The following is a 26,629-nucleotide window of genomic DNA, read 5'->3' as shown; positions in this document are numbered from 1 at the left end:
GAACAGGGGAAGGATGGGGTCTTTGAGGCCCCAACTGAGGATGAGGGAGGATGGAAGAGAGTGGGGGTCACATATTCTGGTGGGTTTGGAGAGGACAATGCAGAAGGGAGAACAAACACATGACTGCCAGCTCTCCTCATGGATCTCTCTGATGCCTTCTAGTCTTCTACCTCCTCCTCATGGAGACTTCTATCTGCTCCTCCCACCTCGTTTCACCACCCACAGCCATCATGAGTCTCCACAACTTCTTCCAACATCCCTTTCCACAGCCCATCAACATGAACTGTTATGAAGTGATTAGAGTGTACCAAACTGACCAGATGATTCAGATGGGGGTTTGGTTTAGTTCAGCTGAATCTGACTCAAAACTGAACAAAAAAGCCCCATACTGGCTTGATCCCTAATCTCAAATACTGACATGTACGTTTTGGGTTGCTTTTTTTATATCTAACTCAAAATGTAAAATACTTAGAGCATCAATTTGATTTCTAGTTAATTACTTGGCTTTTAAAAGGCAATTGTCTATTTAGAATTATCTACACCTTCTTTTTTTTTTTTTTTTTCATATTTTGGCCAGCGTTCAAAAAGGCTGATCCGATTTCAGTAGGTTGTTTTTCACAGTCAGTACAATGTACAGACTTGCCTTGAATTCAGCCAGCCAGAAGCTGCTCGAGTTTGGTGGTGCTTTCTGCTTCTGTGTAATTCAGGAGGAATTTTCTAATGTAGCACTTGGCTTCTGTCACTCTCTACGTTCCAGTGCCAATGGTGTTCAGGTACCCTTGACCGATTGTGACCAGGAGTAGGTCCCTCTGCACTTCCCTCCACATCTGGGACACCGCTTGCTTTACACATCTCATCTTTTTTCCTCTCAAAGCTTCCAGCCATGTATTCCCAGAAACCGACCTCTGACTCCGTATTTTGTGCTGTCAGGGAGAGAGCTTGCGTGGTGCCTCACACCTTACACAGTTTACAAGTATTTCCTTGAAGCTGATGGGATCCTGTAAGGAGGTCAGCAGTACCAAACGTCATTGTACTGGAAATGATGATACTGGATCCTACTGAATGTTATCATTCATTCTAGAATAAGGTATCCTAATTCAGTAAATGGAAAGTAGCATCGGTAAGGGGCTTTGAACTAAATGCAGGTCCAGAACTGAGAAGTACCTGCTTCTGACTGTGGTAGGTAGAGGTCAGATCTGTAACGTTAGGACAAGTCATTTGATTCTGTCTCAAGTGTCTCTGATAATGAAGTTGCTTCTTCAACTGTGCTTGAGGTAACGTACATGAGGAACATTTGCAGAGCACTTCAGGAGTGGAAGCCAGTGCTGATGTCTTGGTGTTTGCCACACACTTTTCTATTTGATTTTTTTATTTTAATCTTTCCATGAGGTTTGTCTTTACATGATGTATCACACAGAACACCCCTCCCCATATCGTCATTATTTATTGTCCTAATTAACAGGAGTTGCATAGTGCAATGGAAGTATGCTAAATGTGGACTTTAACATACATACGCATGTATGTTCTCATGTGCAGGATCAGATTTTGGGGAAACAAATTTCTAGCACCCAAGAAGGCCTCTGGAGCATAAACAACCAGAACTATCTCCTGCCAGATCTCCTCCAGCAAAGTCAAATTTCAGACTCCTCTGTGAACCCACCAAAAGTGCCACTGACTAGCCAGGAACCTCAGAACAAACCTCTGAATAAGGTAAGAGATAAATTACAGATTGAATGAATTGTACCATCATTTTCCTCCAGCCCTTAGGAGCCTGAGATTGAGTCTTTTAACTTCATCTATCCTGCCTCTTTTTATGATGAGATTTTTCACCACATCACTCCTTCTCTTTATAAATTATGTCTAGGGGACATATAATCTTGAGCTCCCTAACAGATTTTATTGTTCCACTTGTTTGTCCCCATCTGCTCCCTTTTCTTTCCTTCCTTTTTTTATCCCCTTTTACACAAGCTAGAAGGGCTTGTACCCTCTGCTCCTTTACCTGTCGTGTCAGCAACGCAGCACTCTCGGCTGCCCCTGCTCATTGTCCCTGGCTTTCTTCCATCCGAGTGTCAGGTGGGAGCGCACAGGGCCGGGGCAGCGTGTCTCAGCAGCCCCAAAGGGCCTCTAACCACTGTGAGCACAGGGCTCTCTTGGGGAGGAGTGTGTCACTGGAGGCAGGTAACAGCTCTGTCAGTGGTCATGTCCTAAACGGCCTTACTTGAGGCAACAGCGTCCTCCTTGCTGCGGAGATTCGAGCAGTGCCCTGTTGCAGATGTGACAGCAGGGAGTGATCAACGTGCCTTTCTTCTGGGGACTAGTTATGGCAGTGCGGTGCCTGGCTAAGGAACCCCACACAACTGCCTGCTCAGGCCTCCTCTTCTGTCACTGAATTTGTACCATGCATATAGTGCTTTAAGACTCATCGTGTCCAAGTACACCACGTGCCGTTTCTGCTGAACCTCCAAGGCACAGCGTTGCTGTGTGCTCTCCTGGCATCATCTTCCTGAAGCAGCTCTTATTTTTCATTGTAGACCCCATGCACTGAAAGCACACCTTCAAAGAGCAGTACATCATCTACCACATCGTTTACTTCATTCATAGATCCTAGGCTTCTGCCAATCACCCCTCCCACCAGTCCAGTAGGACCTTCCTGTAGTTCTCGTGAGTATGCTTTACTCTTCCCATAAAATGTCACTCCTGGTTTCTCCTGGGGGGAGTGGGGAGGGCCTATTGCTTGGAAATGGAAACTGATGGTAACATCTTCAGAAACTGAAACTCCACATCGCTATGAATTTTCATTGTACTGCTTCTGCCCTTCTTCCAGATGTGACTTGCTCTACTCTGCTGCTGGGTTACCACTGTGCTTACTCAAGAATGCCTGAGAAATTTTCCAGATGTTTTTGTGTTTTTTTTTTTCTTTTTTTATTCTATGGCTATGTAATGCTCCTGAGGTGTCTTCTCACCCCTCTGGGGATTTTTTCAGTCTGCCATGAACAGGTCAAATGTGAGATGTAGCCAAACACTGGCATTTTTCATGATTGCGTATGTCTTTCATTCTAGCATCTAGTGCAAAACCTGAGCCTGTCAGGAGAGAAAATGCAAGGAAGGGCTCCGTTGTCAACGTCAACCCAACGAATATCCGCCCGCAGAGTGACAGTCCAGAAATTCGTAAATACAAGAAGAAATTCAACTCAGAGGTCCTTTGTGCTGCTTTGTGGGGTAAGCTCAGAAGTACTTGGACATGTGTATGGAGGGAAGGCAGCAACAGGAGAGGCTGGCAGTATATGCCAGGCAGATTTCACAGTTGTATTGCACCTCTTCCATCAAAATGCTGGGGCAGATCACCAAGTAGATACCTGTGTCACTCGCATGGCACTGCCTTCCTCGTAGAAGATACAGATGATTTACAGTTGCAAAGGATTTTGTGCATCAGAATGAGAAAATATTTTGGTTGGGCACCAAACTGAAACTGCTTGTTTGAAGAGCCAGAAGTTGCAAATGTTTAATAACTTAGGCGACTCATGATGTCCTAGCTGCATACAAGTAGAGCTGATCACTCTTAAGTCCTGACCCAGTGGAAGTAATACAAACCTGAAGCCTTTTGCTGTCATGTGTATTATGTATTCCAAGAATCTGAAGCAGGTCAGGTGTCAGTCTTTCCAAAAGCTTGGCTTCCTTAGTTCCTGCTGTTCCACAGAACCTCGCTGGATCACCCTTTTTACAGGATCAGCTTCACATGGTGTAAAACCAAGATGAGTGTAGTCAGACTAGTTTTCAGCAGCTACAGACCTTGTCCCAGTCTCACAGTAGCTAAGCTCTTGAGTTGTTTTAACCGTCTTTCTAGTTCTGAAGAACGGATGTATTCTATGGGACTCTCCCAGCCTTTTACTCCTCCTCACTTTTTGAGTCTGGAATGGAAAATGAATGAAGTAGTTGAAACATTATCCAAAGGAAATGTAGATTTCCAGTTTACAGCTTCACAGATTTTGTGTTATGTATGTTAGGACTCCAAGATTTTAAATTAAGAACAGAGCTGTGTGGCAAGGTCTGTAATTAAATGTGTGTTGAGGCTGAAGAGCACCAGGTACTCATCAGAGCATTGCCAATAGAGGAGGTTGCTTGTTACAGCAGGATACCTCATGTCACTTCTAAGAACCTGCTGATTAGGAAGCATAGCTGTCATGCCAGCTGAACACAATTTTTGACATCCTCTGATGTCAGCAACCCACTGGAGCCTTTGCTTCCTTGGAGCAGTTGGATTTCAGATGGATCCACTCCTTTAATTTGGCATGTGAAAGCATTCTTGCAAAACACAGACCGTTTTCAAACACTCTGCGTCCTCGTAACAGCAGCCCTTCTTCCCACAGGTTTGGTCCTCCTGTGATTTGAGTGTTGTATCTGGGGAAAGAGGGGGTTTTAAATTTTTTTTTTTTTAATTGGTAGAGACCCTTAGATCATTTAGTTGGATCTCCTGTGTGGAGTGGTGCTGGACTGGGAGTTTTGCAGTGCTCACAGGCATTTTCCAAGGTCACCTGAGAAATCGAGTTCGGAAAGCATTTTCCTTTTTGTTTAAATCAACATTGACCTCAGTGAAACTACTCATCCTTCAAGTTACATGGGTGTATAAGTGTTCTGCTGGGTAAAAACTGTAATAGTGAGATCCTTTTCTTCTATTCATTTTTCTGGGAAATCATCCACAGAGCAACAGAGAAATTATCAGGTATCATTAAGTTAGACTAAATAAGAATCAGTTCTCAAAACAATGAACTCTCAGTGGCCTCTGAATCATTAGGTGATTTATGCAGTATTTTTTTTTCATGTATTAACAGGAGTAAATTTACTGGTGGGAACAGAGAATGGATTGTGGCTGCTGGACCGAAGTGGGCAAGGAAGAGTTTATTCACTGATTACAAGGAGACGATTCCAGCAAATGGATGTTCTGGAAGGACTCAATGTGCTAATTACTATATCAGGTTAGTTCAGTGTCTAAAAGTATCTGACCTGCATTGGGGTTGGAAGCAATTAAAAAGAATTAGGCTATAAACTAGGTTGAGGAATTTCCTCTTACAGAAAATCATAGGACAGTTATTCTTGTTAATAGAAAAATTCTCTTGAATTTTTAACATTTACATTCTCATTTCAGAGAGGCTTTGGGATATTTCATTACCTGGTTAATGTGTAAAATGGTTTGTGGGAAGTATGAAGTGTTTCATATCCTTAAAATGAACTTGTTCTCAGTAACTTGTAGTTTGTCAGTCTGCTTGTTTCTGTGATGGGTGAGCCTCTATCTAAGTGCAATTTTATTAAAATATCATTGGTCCAGCAAGGACCAATGCAGACTTGCTGTGGTAGGTGACGGTGAGAGCTGTTTGTCCCATATTGCCAGGTCCAGTTGCTTATGTGACACAGTCCTTCTCCTTAGACTAACCTGTGATCCCAGACTACTGTTTGACCATATGTGCTTATGAACTAAAGCAACAGAAAGATTGACTGAGATGAAAGATGACAAAGTAATTCTCACCTGGAAAAGCATCCAAAAGAAAATAGCTACTTTTAATGAAGATTGTCAGTTAATTAGAACTGAGTTACTTATTCAAAATGGCCATTGCAGGCCATACCTGTGTTCCTTCACATCAAAGAGTAAGTGCCAGATAGTGTGATTATTTCTGATAATGCGTGTGTCTGTAGAGACCTGTTCTTTGGCCTGAGGGAGGAATTTTAGTCAGGTGTGAAAATCTTGCATGCAGTTTGGGTCACGAGGTAAGTGCACGTGTGCCAAATGCCATAGGACTGCACGTGTTCCAGTTCCCTCCTGCATGTCGCTGTCATACAGGGCTTTTCTTTTGTGCTGCTGCACTCTTCTTGTACCTTGAAGAGTCAAAGACCCACTGTATTCAAGGTCACAAAACTCTGGCTTTTTCTAAGTGTGGGAGAGTTTGTACTTCAGTGAGTTAAAGCATTATGTCTGTCTTCTTTTTTCAAATCCTAGGGAAGAAGAATAAGTTGAGGGTGTATTACTTGTCATGGCTGAGAAATAAAATTTTGCGCAATGATCCAGAGGTGGAGAAGCGTCAAGGTTGGGTGTCTGTGGGTGACCTGGAAGGCTGTGTACACTACAAAGTTGGTAAGGACTTTTTGTCTTTTCCTTGAAGAGCTGCTTAATCATCCTTTTGCATCTCGTGACGCCAGCGTTTTTCTTCAGCTCTGTTTCAAGATTGTATTGGGCTGAATATCTCTGAGTTCTTTCAAGCCTCCTTGTTTTACATGGCAGACGCTTTGCTCCCTGTCACTCCAGATAGCATCTCTTTTTGCAGCAGTTATGGATGATGTTATGGGTATTCCCTGTGACAGCTGGAAGGAGGGAGTGCCAACCCTGGTCTTTTGCTCAGTCAGTGGTGTAGAAGTTCTGTAGTTACTTAAGGTTTTAATTGACTGATGTTTTCCACCTCCATGCTATTCAGCTTCCCTCCTGGCTCTGAGTAACTGCTAAGAAACTGGTCTAGTAAAGTGCTAGTAAGTCATGTTTGTAAGACATCCATAGGTAGATCAGATTGGATGTGCTGCAGCTCATCCCTGTCTCTATATCAGAAAAGACCTAGATGTATCTTTGTTTAAACTTACACACTGGAAATGGTACCATAGCAGTAGAAAAAACATCTTTCTTTTATTTGGCTTTCAGGCAGTTCATTCTTGAAGATGAACATCAGTATTGTGATAGTTTCTGTCATTTAACTTCGTGAGGGGGTGTGATGTATAGTGCAAGTTTTGCTTTGGTGAAAGATGGTATATGAAAGTGGCACTTTTTTCAAAGTCAAATGGAGAAATGATGTAGAGGAGTGCAGAAGACAGAAAGGTGGCTGGCTCTCATAAATATCTTGTTTGATGGTTGTTTTGCTTTTATCTCACTGCTTTAAAACTGGCAAGGGTTAAATCCAAGAAAGAATGTGAAACAGATGTGTGTTGTTACTTTATTTGTGATTACAGCTAAGTACCCACATGTTCCACTTCAGTTGCTCCTCTTTGGGTTTGGTGTGGGTTGTTTTTTTTTTTTTAAAAAATAGGCAAACATTTTGTAGGAGCTTCTGTGTTTACTTACGACAAGCCACTCTTACTTGGACAGAACAGCTGCTGTTGTTTTTCTCTTGCTGAATCTTCTTGTATCTTGACCTTTGGTTTTACAGCCACTTGTCCAGGTGGAAGAGGAAAAGGATGTACTGTTCTGCATTTTGGTGGAGTTTGGGTTTTTCTTCTTTCTCTGACTACGTGAGATTTTTCTAGTGTCACCCTTATCCACTCTGTGCCTCTGCTGTATGTTTGGCCAGTGTGAACTGCTGCTTTTGTAAGCCCTCAAGCCCTCTTCCCAGAGAAAACAAACCTTACTTCAGTAGCGTAACACCTGCATCTTTTAAAAATCCCTGCCAAGCAGACACTGAATATGAAATGAAGGGTGAATGTGTTGGGATGCAATACCCTAGCGTTCCGTTTCCAAAGCAAGTGCTTGTCTCTGGCAGAGTGAAAACACAATGTACAGAGAAGCCTTAGTTTTCAATGCATGATTCTTCATTTATTCTTGATGAGTCCAACATGACCTTAATTGACTTAGAGAAGTTGCTCGTCTCTTAAATGCTTACTCATCTCAGAAACATGGGAGTCCTTCACCCACACTAGCACATGGAGATTTAACTCCACACATGAACAGTGAAATGAAAATTCATCCTACAGAGTGTAACAGAATTATTCAGCCAACAACCACCATTCCTCCAAAAGTAGCTTTTCACAACCAGCAATGTTGGTGTGTGTTCACACTTAAAAAATAAAGTAGGTTGGCTTAGCTGCAGGGTCAAGACCTTTTTTTGTGACAAGTAAGATTTTTTTTTTAAGGGTGTGGTTTTTTTTTTTTCATCGATGTATGAAAAGCAATATATAAATATTGTTAACAGTCATCTGGCTTTACTGAAAATAAATGAACTACAGGTTTTCAGTCAAGGTACTGTCATTGTCATTGACATCAATGTTTAGTATCATTGATGTCCAGAACCCATTAGTTTCCCTTGCTGGATAATGTCTACTTCTACAAGTAGTCCATTGAAATTATTTCGTGTGATGAGAAGGTCTTTGATTTAAGTGTCTGTCTGGTACCTAAGGAATTGTTCTTCTTGTATTACAGTAAAATATGAGAGAATCAAATTCCTTGTAATTGCTTTGAAAAACTCAGTGGAGGTTTATGCTTGGGCTCCAAAGCCTTATCACAAATTCATGGCTTTTAAGGTAAGTGAAACTTCACTTTGGTTCAGATGTATCAGTGTCTCTCATCTACTCTTCGCTTTTGCTTTTGTTGCTTTGTAGAACATCTATTTCTAGTTAAAGATAAAATGAGTATTCTTTTTAAAGAAAATGTAGCTCTTTTGACATACATTGGAGATGACCGGCATAAAACTGGCACATTCTGTTAGATGTGAATAACATGTTTCAGTGCTGTGCCAGAACGTACATTTGAGTTCACAAAGTTGATGCTGATTTCCCTCAAAAGAGGAGGAAATCGAACATGAATGGCACTCAGTCTAATTTTTGCCTAGTCGGTTTCTAGAATGTGGATTTTTTTTGAAAACACAAGCGAATTATCCAGCACTCCTTGCAACTCAGTGGGTGGTGGATACTTAGCTCCTTAAATGTAACAAACTATTTAACAAAAACAGCAGTCTAACTTTTGAGTTTTGAAAATTCTTAAGACCATATATGTAGATCTGTAAACCAACAGCTTGTTTGTGTTACATAGTGTATTTTTCTTTTTCCAGTCCTTTACCTCACTTCATCACAAACCACTGTCAGTTGACCTGACCGTTGAAAATGGACAAAGATTAAAAGTCATATATGGTTCACTAGTAGGTTTTCACGCTATTGATGTGGACTCTGGATCCGTGTATGACCTGTACCTTCCAACACACGTAAGATACTCCAAAAAATTACGTAAATGCCTCTGTTCTTTGAGTTGTATATTGATGATGATCAGGTTAAGAGTTGTGCTGTATTTCAAAAGTCAGGGTAAGAGAATAATTACTGTATGGCAGCTAATAGAAAACCACTTTTCACATACTTTTATAACACTAAAGTTCTGTTAAAAGGCTTTTATCATATTTAGAATATCAGTTTAATGTTTAATGTCAGAAAGCCTGTTATATGGACAGTACTATTTTTAATTGATTTATCCTGGAAATTTAGGACTTCTTAAGCAATCAAAGACACAATAATATCTACATGAATTAGGTGACTTTTACAATCTGCCACTGTGCTTTTCAATCTTGCTGACAAGCTGATTAAATTATCACTGAATTGAGCTGAAATTTGGCCTGGATTGCAAAGACCATTGAAACATATATTAATCTTGATCCACTGCAAGCATGCTACCTTTGCACCAATGAGTACCTGTAGCTAGAGGAGCCAGGTATACATGTGAATCCGTGCATAATCCAGATTTCTTCAACATGAAGCAAAGTTGCATTTGTTTCACGTGATTACAGGTCCAGGCTCTGTGTGCAAAATGTGTTTTGCCTTTCAGTCATGACTTTGCAGAAACCCAACTTCCAGTCTAAATAAATTTGCTGGCCTTCTTACCATTCAGTTGCCTGTGAAATCAGTCCTTAAATTCAAAAGAATTTTCCTCAGGATTTTCTTATTAGATTGTCAAGAAGTTGGCATGAGGACGTTGATTGCAGGTTGATGTGTACATACTGCATTGTGCATCTGTTCATTGAGGTGATGGTGGTCACTAAATTCCTGCTTAAACTCAGATAACAGCAAAGTAATTCCCCTGCAGAAGTGAATGACTGGCATGGGGCTGTCCAATATGAAGTCTGTGCTATGGTTTTAATCTTTTTGTTTGTTTGCTTATTTTTTAGCTATTCTAGATAGTTCTTTTCAAAGCTGCGAGTCCCAAAAGCCAGAGAAACTTGGGGGCTTAGGTCCAGAAAACTAGCAGGTTGCCATGGTTCCAGTCTAATGGGAGGCTTCTGGCAAGGAAACTTCTGTGCACACTTGAAAACCTCCCTGAAGTCAACAGAGCTCCACAGGGGCAGAGGGTTAGCTCATCGGGTGCCATGGCCGCCTTGTATCCCAAGGCACTGTCCCAAAGTTACGCTCAGGAGGTCTGAAGAAATCTCATCCCAGATCTGCATGTTGCAGCCTGTGCCTTGAACCCTTTTATTTTTTAATTTTTTTAAACTTCTTTTTCTCCACTCTCAGCCCCATGTTTTCAAACCAAATGAAAACCCATGCCTCCCGTGCAAGCCACTTGATCGCTCTGCTGCCCTGACAAGTGGCTCATGGAAATTCTGCCTTCAAATTCTGTCAAACCTGTGTTTCTGATGGACACAATGTTTGAGGATGGCTGTCAAGTTTCTAAACTTCTCTTAATTAAAAAGTAACTTTTCTAGCTGTCCAGAACAAACAAATCACCTGCTAAAAGCTTGTACTGTTTATTTCTGTGTCGGGGTTTTTTAAGGGACTTAATATTTGTGCTGTTAGAGGGTTTATTTAATCTGACAATTAATAGCTTTGTTAACTATGCAACTATGAAAAATTCACATCAGTTTATAAATCTAAGTGTGATGCCTGCATACCATCCCTGGAAGCTGGTTGCTAAGCAAGGTGAATAATGACTTGTCAAAAAGATCATTAGCATAATTGCCCAAGATAAGACAGGCAAAGAAAAAAGTGAACCTTCTTAGAGGCTTTATTTTTTCAACAGGCTGCAAATATAATTATGTACCTGATGAGAGAGATTTCCCAGGTGACTGTCCTGAATATTTGGGGCACCTTTAAGGCTGACTCCATTTGAGTGTGCTCTTTAACCAAAAGTTAGCGTGTACTAAAAATATTTTTTCCCTTAGAGTCTTAGACCTGAAATAAATCTGCTGCTGCGGTGGCTCTATCTTTTTTTTGGTATTTTATTATTTTAAAGAGCATCTGCTAGAATCGGATAATTCTCTCAAGGAGCTTTGTGGTGGCAACAGACCAGACTTTTAACAGGCTGACTTTAGATACTCTTGCTTTCTGGTAGCCTCTTTTCCTGGTTCCCCACCTCTTTCTTCATCTCTTACCTGCTTCGATCGCTCATGCGAGTACCAAGGCAACGCATTAAAATTGCTCTGCGGCTCTGGATACCCGTTCTAGTGTTACGGATAGTTGTTGCGGAGGCACGGAGTCAAGTGGTTGGCCTGAGTGTATTCAGTTTGGCAAGTACAGCTTCAGTGCTTCTTTTACTGTTCATTGTGCCCTTGCGGTGTGCATAAAATGTATGTGCTTGAAGAAAAAAAAATCTGTGTGTTGCTGCTTGTGAAAATGATGTAGAAACTCCAGTCATCCTTCCTATAAAAATATTAATTGTAGTGGTTTAATTTACTGTTTAACGTCCTGAGTACTGCTTTTAAACAAGGAAATGCTTTGTTGTTTTTTAAGGCTGTCCTCTTTCTTTCAAAAACGCTTTCATAAAACCCCACCTTCATGGTTGTATACTTAGACTTTTTCACTTGGGACATGTTGGCTTCTGGGAGAGATTCTAGTGCGTTGAACAGCTGTTAAAATAATTTGTGTCAGTGAAATGCACTGTTCCTGTAGCATGCAGAAAAAATGTGTGCTGAACAGCGTTAAATGGGGAACTATTTTTAATGAAGGCTGTGGGAAGGGAAGGACACAGAGTAGCTTATATTTGAAAGGTCCAGGTTAACTTTTCAACTTGCTGTAAATATTGTTGAATTTACAGGTTTTAGCTTGTGAGTGGGGATAGGGAAATATCATGGAAAGTGAAAGCACTGAGTTCCTGGAATGTGGAAGCTTTTGTCCTTCATCTCCTGAAATAATTGTGAATTCAAATTTATTTCACCTTTCTTCTATTTATATAATGCAAGTGTTTTGTGAGTGAGTAAGTAAATATTATTGTGTCTCAGTGGCTCCATGGCTTCTTGAAACCAATTAATACTGGTAAATATAAAGTGAAATATTGAACATTGATTTGTTTGCAAACCTGCTGTCATATTCAAAGCGGGGGGGGGGAGGAGGGGAGAAAGCCTGTTTCAGAGGCCAGCAAACTAGCAAACTGCCTTTCTGAAAACAGGCATTTCTTTCACTTTCCATGAGCCATGAGCTAGTTCCTTTTATTGCTCTGCCAAGCTAGTTAGATTGATGTAGTCACTAAAATTGCAGTCCGTTTTCTGATCTAAATCTTAGTAAAATATGATTCTAGATCCAGGGGACTATTCGCCCACATGCCATTATCATCCTCCCGAACACCAGCGGAATGGAGCTTTTACTCACCTATGAAGATGAAGGCATCTACATTGATATATATGGGCATTTCACAAAGGAGACTGTTTTACAGTGGGGAGAAATGCCAGCATCTGTAGGTACGTATGAAAAATAGCACTTTATTAAATACAGGATTCTGCTGCATGAAGCCTGACTTCTTTATGAGGTTTGTATCCATATGAAAGTGGTTGTGTGGCACATAAAGCAACTTCTGAACGATCCAGATGTGTAAAGAGTAAACAGATTTATGTATGTTTGTGTTGAGACAGCCAGTGATTGCAATAGGGTCTTCACATTTGGATCACAGAGTTTGGGTTCTTGTCTCACTGTTTCTTGCATCATACCTTGACTGAGGATGCAGCGTACCACCAGTTTTCACAGGGAGAATTCCGTGAATTACAGAGGGGAAGAAAGGTGCTCTTGTTTCCTGCTTTGATTGTTCACAGCCCATAGCGTTTTATGTAAAAATTCATGACGATAGAGAGGTCAGTTACCGAAGAGGTCTGTAACTGCTGTCAAATGGCCCCTTAATTTTATCACTTTAAATTCACAGTGCTGCCAGCACACAGTATTTCTAATAGATTCTCATTCTCTCCGTGCTTGCAGTTGGCTTTGCAGGAGGAGATTCTGATTGCATTGTAGCCAGGACAGCTGTTTGTTTCACCTTCCCTAAAGGGCTTCAAGTTAACAGTGTGGGGAAAACCAAGAACAACACAGGCAGATTTCTGTTTTTATTATTTGTTGCTTTTAATTTCTTTTCTGGCTTACTCCTGCATCTTAAAACAAACATACCAACAAACAACAAACAAAAAAAGCCCAAGACACTTAGATTGTACAAAAGCGTATTATTAACTTGGCAGAAACTGGATGCCACAGTGAAAAATTGAGGATGTTTACCTTTCTCCTTTCACTTCTAGCTGGGTAGTTTTAGGAGAAGTCCATTAAAATTAGTGGAATAACTCTTGAGTAAATTCCAGGTTTGACATTGTAGGGGGTTTTCAACAGTACTGACGGCAAGAAGCCCACCTCTGGAACACAAATTGCTACAAGACAATTATTTTTGGAACTGTTTCAATAAAATTCAGCAACAAAACTGCTTCAGTTTCAAAACCAGGTATAAGGTAATGAGCTAACTATATAGTGTTTCCTTCCCTTCACTGAATAGTCCCATCTCCAATTTTCAGTCCTTATTCAGAGCTACAGGGCGTAATTAAAATGTATGAATTCTCCATTTTTCATAGGAATATCTAATGGTCTTTGATGTTGAAGTTTTACATCCCCTCTGAATTAATGTTAGAAACACCATAAGAAATAATCAATAATCAAAAAGCAATTACTCAGCCAGGGTAAGAAGAGTTCTAATGAGAAATACTGAACATAATTGGAACCTGCACTGACGAATGCTATCTGCAGGAGACAGAAGCTTTCAAGAAGCATGTCGTTACGGGACGTGCTTCCTTAGGCCTTACTAAAAGTAGCAAGCTTACTTAACATGAACATTTTCTTCAAACTGTAAAGTCTTATCCACCTTATGGTGTGCATATATGATTTTCAGAAATATTTAAACCTTCCTTTGTTTTCGCACATGTACTTCATTGGTTAGAACTCCTTTTTCCTGTCTTGGGAAGAAACAATTTCAAAATCAGCTGCATTTATATAAGTGTCCTGCCAGAGATTAACCCTAATCTCATGTTTAATACTTTTTAAACTGTGAATGTTATTTGCAACTATTACAGGCTTTTCTACTTGTATTATTCTTACTATATGCTGTGTCCTAAAGAGTCACTGTTACGAGAGAGTTAATGTGTTTCAAAGACAGATGATACATAAGGAAAAAAGGGCTTTCTTACATCCTGCTTCAGAAAGGGGCATATTGCAAGAAGAGTCGCACAGATCTATGACTCCTGCTTGAAAATTTGCAGTTTGTGTCACTGGGCACTGATTGCTCTCAAAGCTTTTTCACTTAATCTAGATCGAGTTTGCAGAAATGCCTCAGAAGTGGACCAGAGACCTTAAGTCTTTCTTCCTAATGTTGCTGAAAGTACTGAATCATCAAACCCACAGATATGGGAGAGAGGTTTGTAAAGCATTCTTGTAGCCCAGAAATCACGCTGCCTTAAGCTCAGTAAAAATTTCCATGCGTGTACCCAGCTGGCATTAAAGTGAATAAAGCTTCACCACCTTGGACCAGCTGAATGTGATCTTTTTTGCCAGTTAATTACTCTGATTTAAAACATCCTTCACTATGCATCTGGCTAGGCATGATATTCTCAATTTCTCAAGGTTGGTTACATCTTAATAGAAGGAATGCCATTTGGACATTCGCCTTTCCACGTGCTTATGCAGCTATTTCTCCTGTTCTTCAGCACACTGCTAATGATAATCATTTGCATGGAAAGCTATCAGTATGAAATTGCCTAAGCATTTTTGTTACAGTATTTTAGGGCGGTTAAATAGGAAGAGGATGGAGAAAATGCTTCTGAGGGTGGCATCCTGGCTGCTGAATTTTATTATATAGAAGTTATAGGACTCCTATATTATAGGAGTCTCGTCTATGTGAATAGTTTAGATTTTCTCTGTAGCCAGTCTAGAGAAATGGGCACCACCAGATGGGAAGGTGGTGCCCATCCAGGGACAGGGAGATAGGACAGGTATATCAAACATCCTGCTGAGGAAGCAGAGGGTGAGTTAGATGAAATGTTTTGGATGGTAAGCTTAGCAGAGCTGTGTAAACAGCTAGCTCTTTTTAGAACTTCTCCCAGTGTTCAGAAAGCAAGACTGTAGGCTTTCTCTGGAAGGAAAGGTGTCTGTCTCCATCCACCTCTTTCACTGTTTATACTTCTGCAGATTCCACAGCTGAAGGAGGGAAGTCTCCAAACAGCCCCTCTCAGTTGTCATTTGAAGATTTCCCAATACGTTATCTTGAGAACGCTTGTGTTTCTGCTGCTGCTGCAGCTCTTCTGGTATCTCAGAAATGGATTTCTTTAGAACAGAAATTGTCAATCTTTGTGATGTGGTACAAAATTAATTTGACTTCTGACTGGAATCATATTTCCACTAAAAGCAAATGAACCCAACCTATAACTCAGCACACAACTCAAACTTTAAACAAAGAGCTCTGTTAACTATTATTTTAATGACTGTTTCCCACTAGCTCATATTGATTTTCTTGTTCCTTTGAAATTCTTAGCTCCAGACAAAAACATTAACTATTACAAGGGAAGTATGAATAACTGTGGTATTTGCATGGCCAAATTTAGGGGGAACTTAAAAGTTTCATAAAAGATCTCATTTTCATGAAATTTGCAGACCTATTTCAGAACTCCTAAAGTCTATGTGAGATTATCTCAAAATTTTTACTCTGTGTTTCAGAGACAGAAGGATCTTGTGTTAACCTCAGGGTTCTCTCTAGTCATCCTTTGTTCAATTCTTGATTTCTTTAAACAATTATTTTGAAAGAAAACTTTTTTTAGTTGGTGAGAATACCTGGACTACAAAAAATAAAGAATAGTTTATATTATAATTGATGGATTTAGGGCAGGGAATCTAAATATAGCTTACTGTCATAGTCTTTAAGTTGGGACCTCTGTGACCAATCTGTAAATAAGAAAATGGGGAGAGGAAACCCAAATCCCATGGGAAATTAAAATTGTAGAAGTACTATGTTATATTTAATCTGAAAGATATTTCACATATGTAGGGCTAAATACAAATATAGCTGTAATATTTTCTTTCTATAAAACAGGATTAAAAAAGGGTTTAAGAAACATCAAGTTAATAAGATTTGGAAACACTTTTGCCCTTTTGTGTGAGTAATGAATTATTTACAGTATGTAGTCTTAGAGGGTTGGCACAAAACTGGATATTCCAAGAGTAGGAAACCAATAAAAGTCCTTATTTCCTTTGCTGTGTACATATTAGAAGCAAAAAGGATGTTACGTAGAGAAACAGCATTACCAAAAGCTGGCTGAATTACTGCCTCAGTGCTCTATCAGCATACTCACCAGTTCTTGAAACAGCTGCTGTCCAGCTCATGCACAGAAAATGCCTGCTCATATCTGCATGATTCTTGTTGGTCAGATCTCCTGCAGACTTTTTCCCCAGGAAACAGCAAAAAGCATTCGAACAAGCAAACTGTCACCCCAGATACATTTCTGGGTTAGGTTATCAGTTCTACTGGAATAATTACAGAGGAGCGAGCAACAAAGAGGGGCAGAGAAGCTTTGGAACAGAGATGCATAGAAACATACATGTTTAGGGAAAAAAAAAAAAAAGATTTAGACATAAATTTATTCTTAGCTTGCTTAAGGGTGGTTAGGGAAGTCTACGTGTTAGCCCTTTGTCCAGTACAATCTAACCAAAACATACAGCAGAAAAACACCTGCCTTCCATGGCCAATTCCTTAATTTGTCCATTGCCTTAGGTTTTTCTCCTTCTTGATTTTGGCTCTCTAGCCTCTCTCGTTTAGTAAAAGTTCTCCACAGCTGTGACTGGAGGAAGAAAAATACCCACTTCTATCCAGGTAACATAAATAATGGCAGTAAAACTATTTAACAAAACTGCACAAGAGAAGTTACTGACTCCTCCCTCATTTTTCCTACCCAAAATTGCTTAGCTTTGGGGACAGTAAGTTGCATGGGCAACAGACAAAAGTACAAGCAAGTAGCTAATCAGTCCCTAATCAGTGATCAGCAGCATCGCTGGAGAGCTTGAGGCTGGGTTTCAGAGGGAATGAGCTTTGCTACATCACAGGACATTGTTGGTGTGTCTGTGGGTTATTGCCATTCCCAATCCTCAACATGTGTGTCTCCCTTCCATTTGTCTGCAAATAAATAAATAAACATACTTTCCTTAAAGAGTGGGGAACCAATAAAAGTCACAATTTCCTGAAGCATACTGGGTTTGACTGAAGGGCCAAAGAAGGCTTCTGTAGAAAGAGCTGTATAGTCTAATAGCTGGTATCTTTTACTGTCTTTATCTTTTACTGTCAGCAACATCATCACTGGACAGTCTCCTTTCAATGTTTGTGCCCAGCTGCATGCTTGCCTGAAGCTATTTTCTCAAACATGTATATAAAAGCAAAATTCAGTAGCTTTTTTGCATTGAATTTCACCTACATACATATTGATTGTCTCTGAAAAGGGATTCAGTAAAGCAGCGTACACTCTCTTTTACCCTGTGAAATGGAGTTTGATATCATGACTCGGGCATGCAAAAGTGGGTCAGACTTTTTAAATTCATGTTCAGTTTGTTCATTTCAAACTTTCTGGATCATTTGGAATCAGTTGCCTGGGGAATTTTTGGAGTCTCCATCACTAGAGGTCTTCAAGGTCAGGTTAGACAAACAACTGTCAGAAGTGATACTGATGTGGTACAGAGAGATGGATGGAAGAAAAGGTGCATTAAGGCCCTTTCCTGCCCTATTTCTGTAACACTAATCAGAAAAGCCCAATTTTATGATATTTTGCTAAAAGCTGGCCTGATTCTGCTCTCATGCAGAGCTCAGTTGGGAATAACTGCTTATGGCAGTGAGCCAAATTCAGTACATGAGATCAGAAAAGGGATTTTTGAAGGGAAAGAATTTAAAAAAGAAAAGTTGAGAAGTGAGATTGTAGCAGTACCTGGGTTGTGTGGTACCAAGTGCACTTGTCTCATTCAGACTGAGTATGCTACTGTGGTGAGACTGAGATCATTAGCTCCTGTCAGTGACACTTCGAAGAAAGTAATGGATCCAATATGGCTCAGTAATTTCTTTCACCTTTCCCATCTCTCTCAACCATTTCCCCCTGAAGCAGTCGCTTCCCTGAATGGGGGCTCTACTCGATGATAAGAAACTGATTTTCAGCTCACTTTGCTATACTAACTTTACACCATATATCCTTTGATGCCGAGGGAGTAACGCTGGTGTAAACGGTGTAACAAAAACCACAGCTCCTGCACAACTGTAGGCCTTGTAAGATAGGCAGTAATCTCGGTGAAGCAGGGTGGCTTCAGGGAACTCTGAATAACTTTGTTCCAGCACATTAAGCAATATTGGCACATCAGTCTGAGTCAGTATGTGCCTTTTCTGCTGAGCTACTGTCCAAAGGACCAGAGTGGCTGTCCAGGTCTAGGGTTGCTAGAAACCAGTACAGTCTTGCATTGTGTGCAATATAAACACCCTTATATGTTGCCAGCGGGGAAGCATAGGATATTCTTATCTAAAGCTTGTTGAGGTGGAAGGTGGACTCAAAATTTAACTATATCCTAAATTGCTCATGTACAGGAGCTTTTGTTTCAGAATAAGACAACTTTATGCTGAGTATCTAATCTGTTCTCAATTTGTTTCACATGAAACTGTGTAAGTGCTCCCACATGGGAAGATTATCAAGACTCAGTACTGACCTTTGAATTCACAGCCTGCTATCCTCCAAATTGATTTCCATGTATAGATAAATCCTTATAATTGGACAAGCCCACAAATGGTATAATGGAGCCCTTTTTTTGGCATGTTATTCCACAGATGCAATTTGAAAAAGAACTTTTTGATTCTGCTACAAGAATGAGTTTTTGTGCTACTTGAACTGAAATTTGCCATTGTCAGTTGACAAGTTCTTAGTATATTGGCTGGCCAGCAGAGCATCAGTGGCTGAACTTGGTCTATCTGTTTTATTATGTTCCTACTGTAATACTGCTTGGAGAGCAGGTCTCTTCTGAACGTAGCAGTAGTGGTCCAGAAATCCAGGGCTTTCTATCCTGCATGATCTAGAGGCTGCAACAGAGCCTAATTGGGCTGTCACTGAGAGCTGCAAGGATGCTATCAAATTGAAACCTGCCAAAGGCAGATATAGCTGATACAGACAGAGCATACTGCCAGCTCGAGCACAGATTTCATGTGGTGGAAAAGATAAGGAGACTTGTGAGTGGATTAGGTCTTTGTTGCTGGACCTTTATCACAGAATCCTAGAATGCTTTGGGTTGGAAGGGACCTTAAAGCTCATCTAGTCCCAACCCCCCTGCCATGGGCAGGGACACCTTCCACTAGACCAGGTTGCTCAAAGCCCCGTCCAGCCTGGCCTTGAACCCTTCCAGGGAGGGGGCAGCCACAGCTTCTCTGGGCAACCTGTGCCTGTGTCTCAGCACCCTCCTGGATTGCTTATGCCCAATATACATGACCTATAGTAAACAATGTAGCCATAGAATGCTTTCATGTTGTCTGTGTATAGGCACCTGCCTCGCTGTCCCACCCCCCAGAACCATAGCATGCCTTTGTCTCTGCTGTGTTCAAAAGCGAAGTTTGAGAAGGTTAATGATGTGGTGTTGGCTGTTATGAAAAATAGCAAATGTTTGAGTATTGTATCATTTTTATCTTCTTCACTCTAAGTGTGGTCTGGGCCTACCTTTTTAGATACTAACTGCGCAGTGCGTGGGTGCTGCCCTGGTGCTCATCGTGCTACTTCTGCCGTGATTCAGAAATGTTAATGACAGTCTTCTTCACAGCCTGTAGCAGGGGTGCCCTGTTGTGCAGCCTAGGAACTGAAGCATAAGGGAAAATTTTAGAATGTATTGATTTCAGGTGTTTGATTTTTAGAAAATACCCTTCCCCCCACTCCTCCCACTCAGTTGCTCACTGCTGGTTTGCTTTTCAAACAGGATGGTTTCTTCCTCTTTCCACATGGCTGGAATACTGGGAAAGAATTTTCTTGCTCTCAAGCTCTAGTGGCAGGGAAGCCTTCAGTGTGAACAAAGAATAACTGAAAGTATACTAAACAGATTTAGGGGAAATTTGTAGACTTTGAGGGAACTAAAATCACATTGTAGCCAAACCACACACATTTCCAAGGAGGCATAATTTTCATACACTTGTTCTGACCAGAATTATAAAGCAAGGATTCCAAGTTAATATTAAATCAACAGCTGCTAGAAGAAGGATGTACAGTCACTCAGGCATACTGCCTTTGTTTTCTGCTGTCCTTCTAAAGTAGGATCGCAGACTCTTGCTTCCTGTATCAGTGTGTACTGGAAGCTTAGTTTTTAGACAGAAACCTAAATCAACATGGAAGGTTTTAAGGACCAGACATTGTTTGCTCTAATAATGTAGGGCAGGCAAGCACTGTCCACTGAAGCTAAAAACCAGTCAAATGCACACATTCCCTCTACATCATTTCAGAGCACCAGAATTCTTGGACTAATGAAGTAACAGTTCATAGTCAAGCAAGAAGAACATTTTCTGAGCATTGACTATCATTAGAGCATAAATAATGTGTTTTCACCTTGCAAGCCTATACACGTGCTAATCAGAGGGCTTTCATTGAAACTGTGCCTAATTTGCCATCTGTGGTGTTAACTCCTTCATCACTATTCTGATTTCTTGTCGAATCACCAGATTTAAAGAGAGTAACATAGTAAGCTTCCACAGTGCTGGAATCTTCTTTCGGTTTTGGAGATACTGCATTTAACCAGTGATGGGAAGACAATAGATAAGGACACCAAATAAATCATGCCATAGTCTCAGACTCAAAAGTATTTAGGTTTCAGACTCAGCTGAACTTGGTAGTAAATACAAACCCGACTTCCTAATGGGAGGGTATAGAGAAGACAGAGTCAAGACTTTTCTTGGACATGTATGGTGAAAGGATGAGAGGCAAAAAAGGGCACAAGTTGCATCAACAGAAATTCCAACTAGGTATTAGGAAGAAATTTTTAACCTTGAAAGTAATGATGCGTTGCAGCAGGGGCTCAGAGAGTTTGTGAAATATCCATCAAAACATGTCTGGACAAGGTCCCGGGTAACCTTGGCTCATTTGGCCCTGCTTTGGGGGCGGGGGTTAAACAAGATGCCCTTCAGAGGTTTCCTCCCGCCTTCTGTAATTCTAAAATATAAGAATAGTAGCATACTTAAGATTTATGTCTAGAGTCCAAAATAAGTCTGAGAGGAAAAACTGAAATTAGTTACTGTTCACAAGGCTTTTTGTGTAAACTTAAAATATAAATAACTCAGAATATATTGTTATCATAGACAAATGTTTCAGATTCATATTAACATAAATGAGGCAAGAATCAGTCTTTCAGCTGTTAAATAGCATCAAATCTTTTTTTTTTCCTTTAAGCTTATCTTCAGTCTAATCAGGTCATGGGCTGGGGAGAGAAGGCGATTGAACTACGCTCAGTGGAAACAGGAAATCTGGAAGGAGTATTTATGCACAAGAAAGCACAGAAGCTAAAATTTCTATGTGAAAGAAATGACAAGGTACAGAGATGATTACAGTGTGGTGATTTAGCAAAAATGAGTAATAGTTGACTATGACACCATTTAATCTTTATAACTTTGGGTTTACATTGATTATTTCTTACCTTAGTATAACTTCCCCATTCAAAGCAAATGTAGTCACTGACCCCACAAAGCACTCCCTACGGATATTCCGCACTTTCACACCACCCTACTTCAGCCAGCTCTGTTGTAACTCCTATTCCACCCAGCCTTAACTGATTTCAGAGGTGATAACAAGTACAGACATTGCTAACTGGCCAGACTCCAGCACCACAGGTCGAGTGGGGAGGGCTAGTGAGCCAGCCCTGATAATGCCCAACTACAGGACTGCCTCTCCTGGGCTTCCGAAATTACAGGCAATTCAGAGCAGCCATCATGGGGAAAAAAACCCAACATTCTAATATTTGAGATATTGCAGGCACTAGAGTATGGATAATCAAGTATGATTTCTTGCATATAGCAGTTCTTGATAGATGTTCTGTGAAATCTCCTTAGTCCCACTGACATTTAGAAAACTGGGGCCCCAAAACTGTTTGGATTAATTAATTATTTTAAAATATTCTCTTGTGCCTTTCCAAATAGGAAAAAAAATATACAAAAAAAACATATCCCAGTTGTACCACAAGCACCATTTCACTTTAAAAAGTTTCTCATGGGATTAAAATTAAATTGTGATATATATATATATCTTTGTATTTGGGACTGTGGCATTCTCTCAGATTTCCTGTATAGATAAAAATATTCTCATAAATGTAAACTGACAGTAGCTTCTTTTCTTTTTTTTTTTCCCTTTCAAGGTGTTCTTTGCATCTGTACAGTCAGGAGGCAGCAGTCAAATATACTTTATGACTCTTGGTCAAAATGTATTATTCAACTGGTAAATCACATCAAAATGAAGGATGCTTTGAAAGTCCCTGTAGGTAGCAGTGTAAAATGCTTAGAGGTAATATACACAAATTTGCACTTTTTACCTACAAAAATTTTGTCAAGTTTGGAAAGAATTCCATTTTCTTGTCAAAGTATTGCAAACATGTTTAGTTTGTCTTCTGAAATATGTTGCAAACCAAGTTGTATTCACAGTGTTAGGAGAGAAGAACTTTAATGAAGAATGTAGCCAATATAAGAAGCTCCTGTACTCTGAAAAGTGTACGGTTTCATTTTCACAAATGATGTAATGTTGTTACCTTGAACTGAAGTCTCCTTCTTTTTTGGACAGCAACATCTGTAGGTAGATATAAAAACACAAACAAGGTGGGTGACAAGTTGGAATCTACTTTATTTTGAATTGGGTTTTGGCTTGTTTTGCATTTTAAGCAAGCTGTTACTGTTTCGCCAAGACTCACTTGTCCAAGTCTTACAATCAGTGAAAGAGCAACTGTTCCTGATGGGGCCCAGCGCAGACTGGGAGGCTTGAGGGACCGTAGTATCCTGTGCGAGGCAGACAGGAGCATTTCACTGCGGAGTTGTAAAAGCAGCTACTTCTAGACATGTGCCCCATCTGGTAGATTTTACAAAACGCAGGGGACAGACTTCATGTTTCTCTCAGGGCTGGATGCCTGAGCCCGTAGACACAGTTACTGTAGACTGTATTTGTAAAAATAGTTTAAATAGTAGTTTTTCAAAATCATATATGCATAAAGCATTATGGACCTGAACCTGTAACACCTATTCAGACACAGGACCCATACTCATATGAGTTGATTTAAAGGCACTACCCATGTATATAAGGGCACAGGATCAGGCACCTTCTTTTCTTCCCTTCTTGCTCTTTCGGCATCAAGTCTTCATGTATTTGTGTGTAAATATAATCTTCCCACAATGGATGTTAAGATTAACAAATGTATTCTTAATATAGTTATGAAAATATCCAAAGAGTTAATCTATTATAAATAGAAAATATAAATAATTTCAGGTGCTTTCTATGCTAATTACATCTAAATAAAGCTGCATCCACTAGTGTTATTGGTGCCAGTGTTTCTGCATAAACTCTGTTCTCAGGGGCTTGTAACTTGGCCATAAAACTATACAGATATAATATATATATATATACTATATATAATCATATACTATGATTAAATTGTAGAGTTTAATGCAATCCTCATTTAGCTGATTTTTGGATGTGCTTTGAAAATGTAAAGCATCAAATGTAATACAGAAGAGCTCATTCCAGACATGATACAGTATGGATGATGCAGTAGGCAAAAGTGAAATCGCTAGCTACAGTGTTTGAAAATAGCTAATTTTTACTTGAAATAGGCGATACTGAAAGGTGCAGGGAAAGTATGTTGGAATTATCTGGTAGTCTACCTCAAGGATGATGATTCAAAGTTGACTAAGAAGGGGAGTAATAAAGTTGTTAAAACTGGTAGCTGTTTTGTACAGTATGTCAGGTTAGGTTAGTGTTAGCAGTCATGCTGTGACTGACAGGTGCTCAGACTGCAACCATCAGCTCCAGAACTGGTATCCTTGTGTATGTCAGCAGAGAATCAACCTAGGGGCTAATCACCCTCCCCCCCTTCCCCGTGTCGGCACCTCATCTGCTGCAGGCAGAGCAGGGATGCCTGCGCTGTTGCTGTCTATGTTCTTTGGCTATATGGAGGACTGCACTTTCCAAAGTTATTAACCTAGCACTTTTCACAAGCACTAGCTTATCTCAAAATGTATAGTGTTTTTTATGAAGTATTTTCCTTTTAAATGTTTTAACTTACAGAAAAATTAGCCTAAGGCCATACTAAAAAATATGTGCAGTTAAATACTCAAAGTGGTTCTTAATGCATGCAAGTAATCAGCTTGTGTGCAGGCTTAAAATCTGAATGGTGTACTGTGCTCGGGCAGAGCTGTGTGAAAACAGGAGGTCTCTGTCTATTTGTAGTCATGTTCCTACCTGTTGCCAATGCCCAGGACTGGGGCAAATGAACAAAACATGGCTTGGCTCCCTATGCTACTGAACACTGGGCTTGTTTTGTTCAACTTTCACCAAAACAAGAAAACAAAACCCAAACCTGTAACAGAAACAGAAATGAAAGTTACAATTACAGGCAAAAAATAATTTGCAGACCATCAGAAATACAACTTACTTGCTTTTGACTGTGAAGAAAGAACAGCTTTCATTTTGTACCCAGTAGGTGTGCAAAACTTGCTTGCAAAACTGCTCATGCTGTAGGCAGTGATCCAGGCTGCCCTGTGATGTTCTTTAAAGTGTGCTTATCTCAGCAGCCTCTGCATTACATGGGATGCATGTGAATTTTTTCTCTCCCATTCTGGCGTCAACAGGTAGGAGGCAGATTTTTTCCTGATGCTAGGCACTAGTTAAAAAGAATTCATCAGAGAACAGTGGGAATTTAGAACAACCTGCATCAACAGATTAAAGAAGCAAATGTGATCAGACTTGTTTAATATTATTGTAACAGAAAAGTGTGCCAGTAAGTTGACACACTGTGAAGATGTTCAGCTTCATACCAAGAGGGAGAAAAAAGCACAACTTCAAGAGAGGGAATGTGTACTACTACACTGAGATTTTAATTTTTCATTCTGTTTCCTATTAGCTCTCTTTTCTTTGCAGCTATGATTCAAGGCAGTGGGTTGGATTTTTATCTGTCACTTTGCATGTAAAACCATTGGAATCATTGGGGTTACATCCATGTGTAAATATAGAAAGAATCAGGCCCTTAGAGGTGAATGTTTTTAAAGGATTTAGAAGTGGTATTGCAAATAGCAATAGCAACTGGATGCAACAAGACAACTGTGACATTTTCTCTTTATGAAGAGAAAATCAGAATGGTTGAAGATGAGAAAGAGCCCAGAGACGTTGGCAAGAGTAACAGGAGAGAGTGGAAGTGACTGAAGAGGAGGAAAAAGCTGAATAAATAGGAGTAGCCAAAGGGGAGGGAGTGGATGTCTAGAACTGTGTATTGCTGTAGGAGGAATAAAAAAAGGTTAAGAGATGTTAAGGAAAAGAAGGTAACCAAAGAAATGGAAAAGTATCTGGAGTGACCATGTGGTCTGAACAGTGAATGAGTGTTCTGAATAACTGTTTCGGCTCAAAGCAAAAGCTGAAAGGCTGGAAGAAAAAAAAAAAATCCAGAGACCTATGTTTATCCTGACATAAATTTAACTATGCAAGATGTGTATCAGATTTGTAGTTTCATTTTGTGAGGTGTGTCTCTAGCTGTACTCTTTCACTGACTTTCGAAACCAAGGAGAAAACTGCTTAACAAATGTGTTTTTCTAGTGATGTCACTTTGATGTGAACAAATGCTATAGGGACAGAAGGGCAGAACATTAAGAATCCGTGTTAGTGATCCTCTGGTACATGCAGTAGCCTAATGGCAGGTGGTGCTTCTAACGTTACATTTGCCAAACAAGATTGTGCTAACACTGCAGCAAGATAGTATGGTATGTGCCTGCTTTCATTTTAGGAATGGTGAACTCTATTCTGCAGCCTGAACCTTGACACATGACTTTAAAACCTGGGAACAACGCAAGCTATGTACTGTACATTATGTATTGTTCTCTAATGTTGAAATTGTACAACTGAAACAGTAATAAAAAATACTCTGAAACTAATAGTGTGATTGTAAAATTCTGTTATATCGGCATAACCTATTGTAAAAATCATAGAAAGCTTTGTTATTTTTTCTAAATCCAGTCGGTATCCCTAAGGAAACATCTACATCTGCCTATAGAGACAAAATGAATATATTTCCTTGCCATGGATAAAGATGTTGAGGTGACAGTGGGAGAGTTCAGCCTAGACAGAGTGCTAGTAAGGGTGACAGCCAGTGCTGTGCTGTGTGTGCTGCTAATGAGCTTCACAAGTGAATTTCTGTGCTTCCGCCTTTCTCTTTACACAAATACCCAGTGGGACGAGGGCAGCAGAACTAGAGCAAAATGACAGCTTGCAGTCACTGACGCTACAAGAACCGGCTTTTGTGCACATGTATCAGCCTGAATGCCACGTTAGCCCAATTCACTTTCTCAGGTATGCTCATGCAGTCTTTGTTGCCACATATAAAAGTTATTGCTATACATAGGTGTGATAGCACAGTGTAGCTGTACCACTTAAGAGTAAGAATTAGG

The 26,629-nt window shown here is 40.1% G+C and overlaps 1 protein-coding gene across 2 annotated transcripts in view; it reads left to right on the top strand.

Moving 5' to 3' along the window:
* NRK (Nik related kinase) overlaps nucleotides 1–26,116 on the top strand; it is a 106,071-nt gene extending 79,955 nt beyond the window's left edge. For both annotated transcript variants that reach the window (XM_074835176.1, XM_074835175.1), the window contains 10 exons: nucleotides 1,537–1,710; nucleotides 2,532–2,661; nucleotides 3,061–3,219; nucleotides 4,830–4,973; nucleotides 5,990–6,124; nucleotides 8,168–8,268; nucleotides 8,796–8,945; nucleotides 12,239–12,398; nucleotides 21,390–21,529; nucleotides 22,348–26,116. In XM_074835176.1, the coding sequence (XP_074691277.1) occupies nucleotides 1,537–1,710; nucleotides 2,532–2,661; nucleotides 3,061–3,219; nucleotides 4,830–4,973; nucleotides 5,990–6,124; nucleotides 8,168–8,268; nucleotides 8,796–8,945; nucleotides 12,239–12,398; nucleotides 21,390–21,529; nucleotides 22,348–22,431 (1,377 nt within the window). In that variant the 3' untranslated portion in view covers nucleotides 22,432–26,116. The remainder of the gene's footprint in view (nucleotides 1–1,536; nucleotides 1,711–2,531; nucleotides 2,662–3,060; nucleotides 3,220–4,829; nucleotides 4,974–5,989; nucleotides 6,125–8,167; nucleotides 8,269–8,795; nucleotides 8,946–12,238; nucleotides 12,399–21,389; nucleotides 21,530–22,347) is intronic.
* Nucleotides 26,117–26,629: the final 513 nt, after the last annotated feature.

This window comes from Strix aluco, chromosome 10 (assembly GCF_031877795.1).
Source record: "Strix aluco isolate bStrAlu1 chromosome 10, bStrAlu1.hap1, whole genome shotgun sequence".
In the NCBI taxonomy this organism is placed as follows: Eukaryota; Metazoa; Chordata; class Aves; order Strigiformes; family Strigidae; genus Strix; species Strix aluco.
This window is presented reverse-complemented; position numbering and strand designations above follow the sequence as displayed.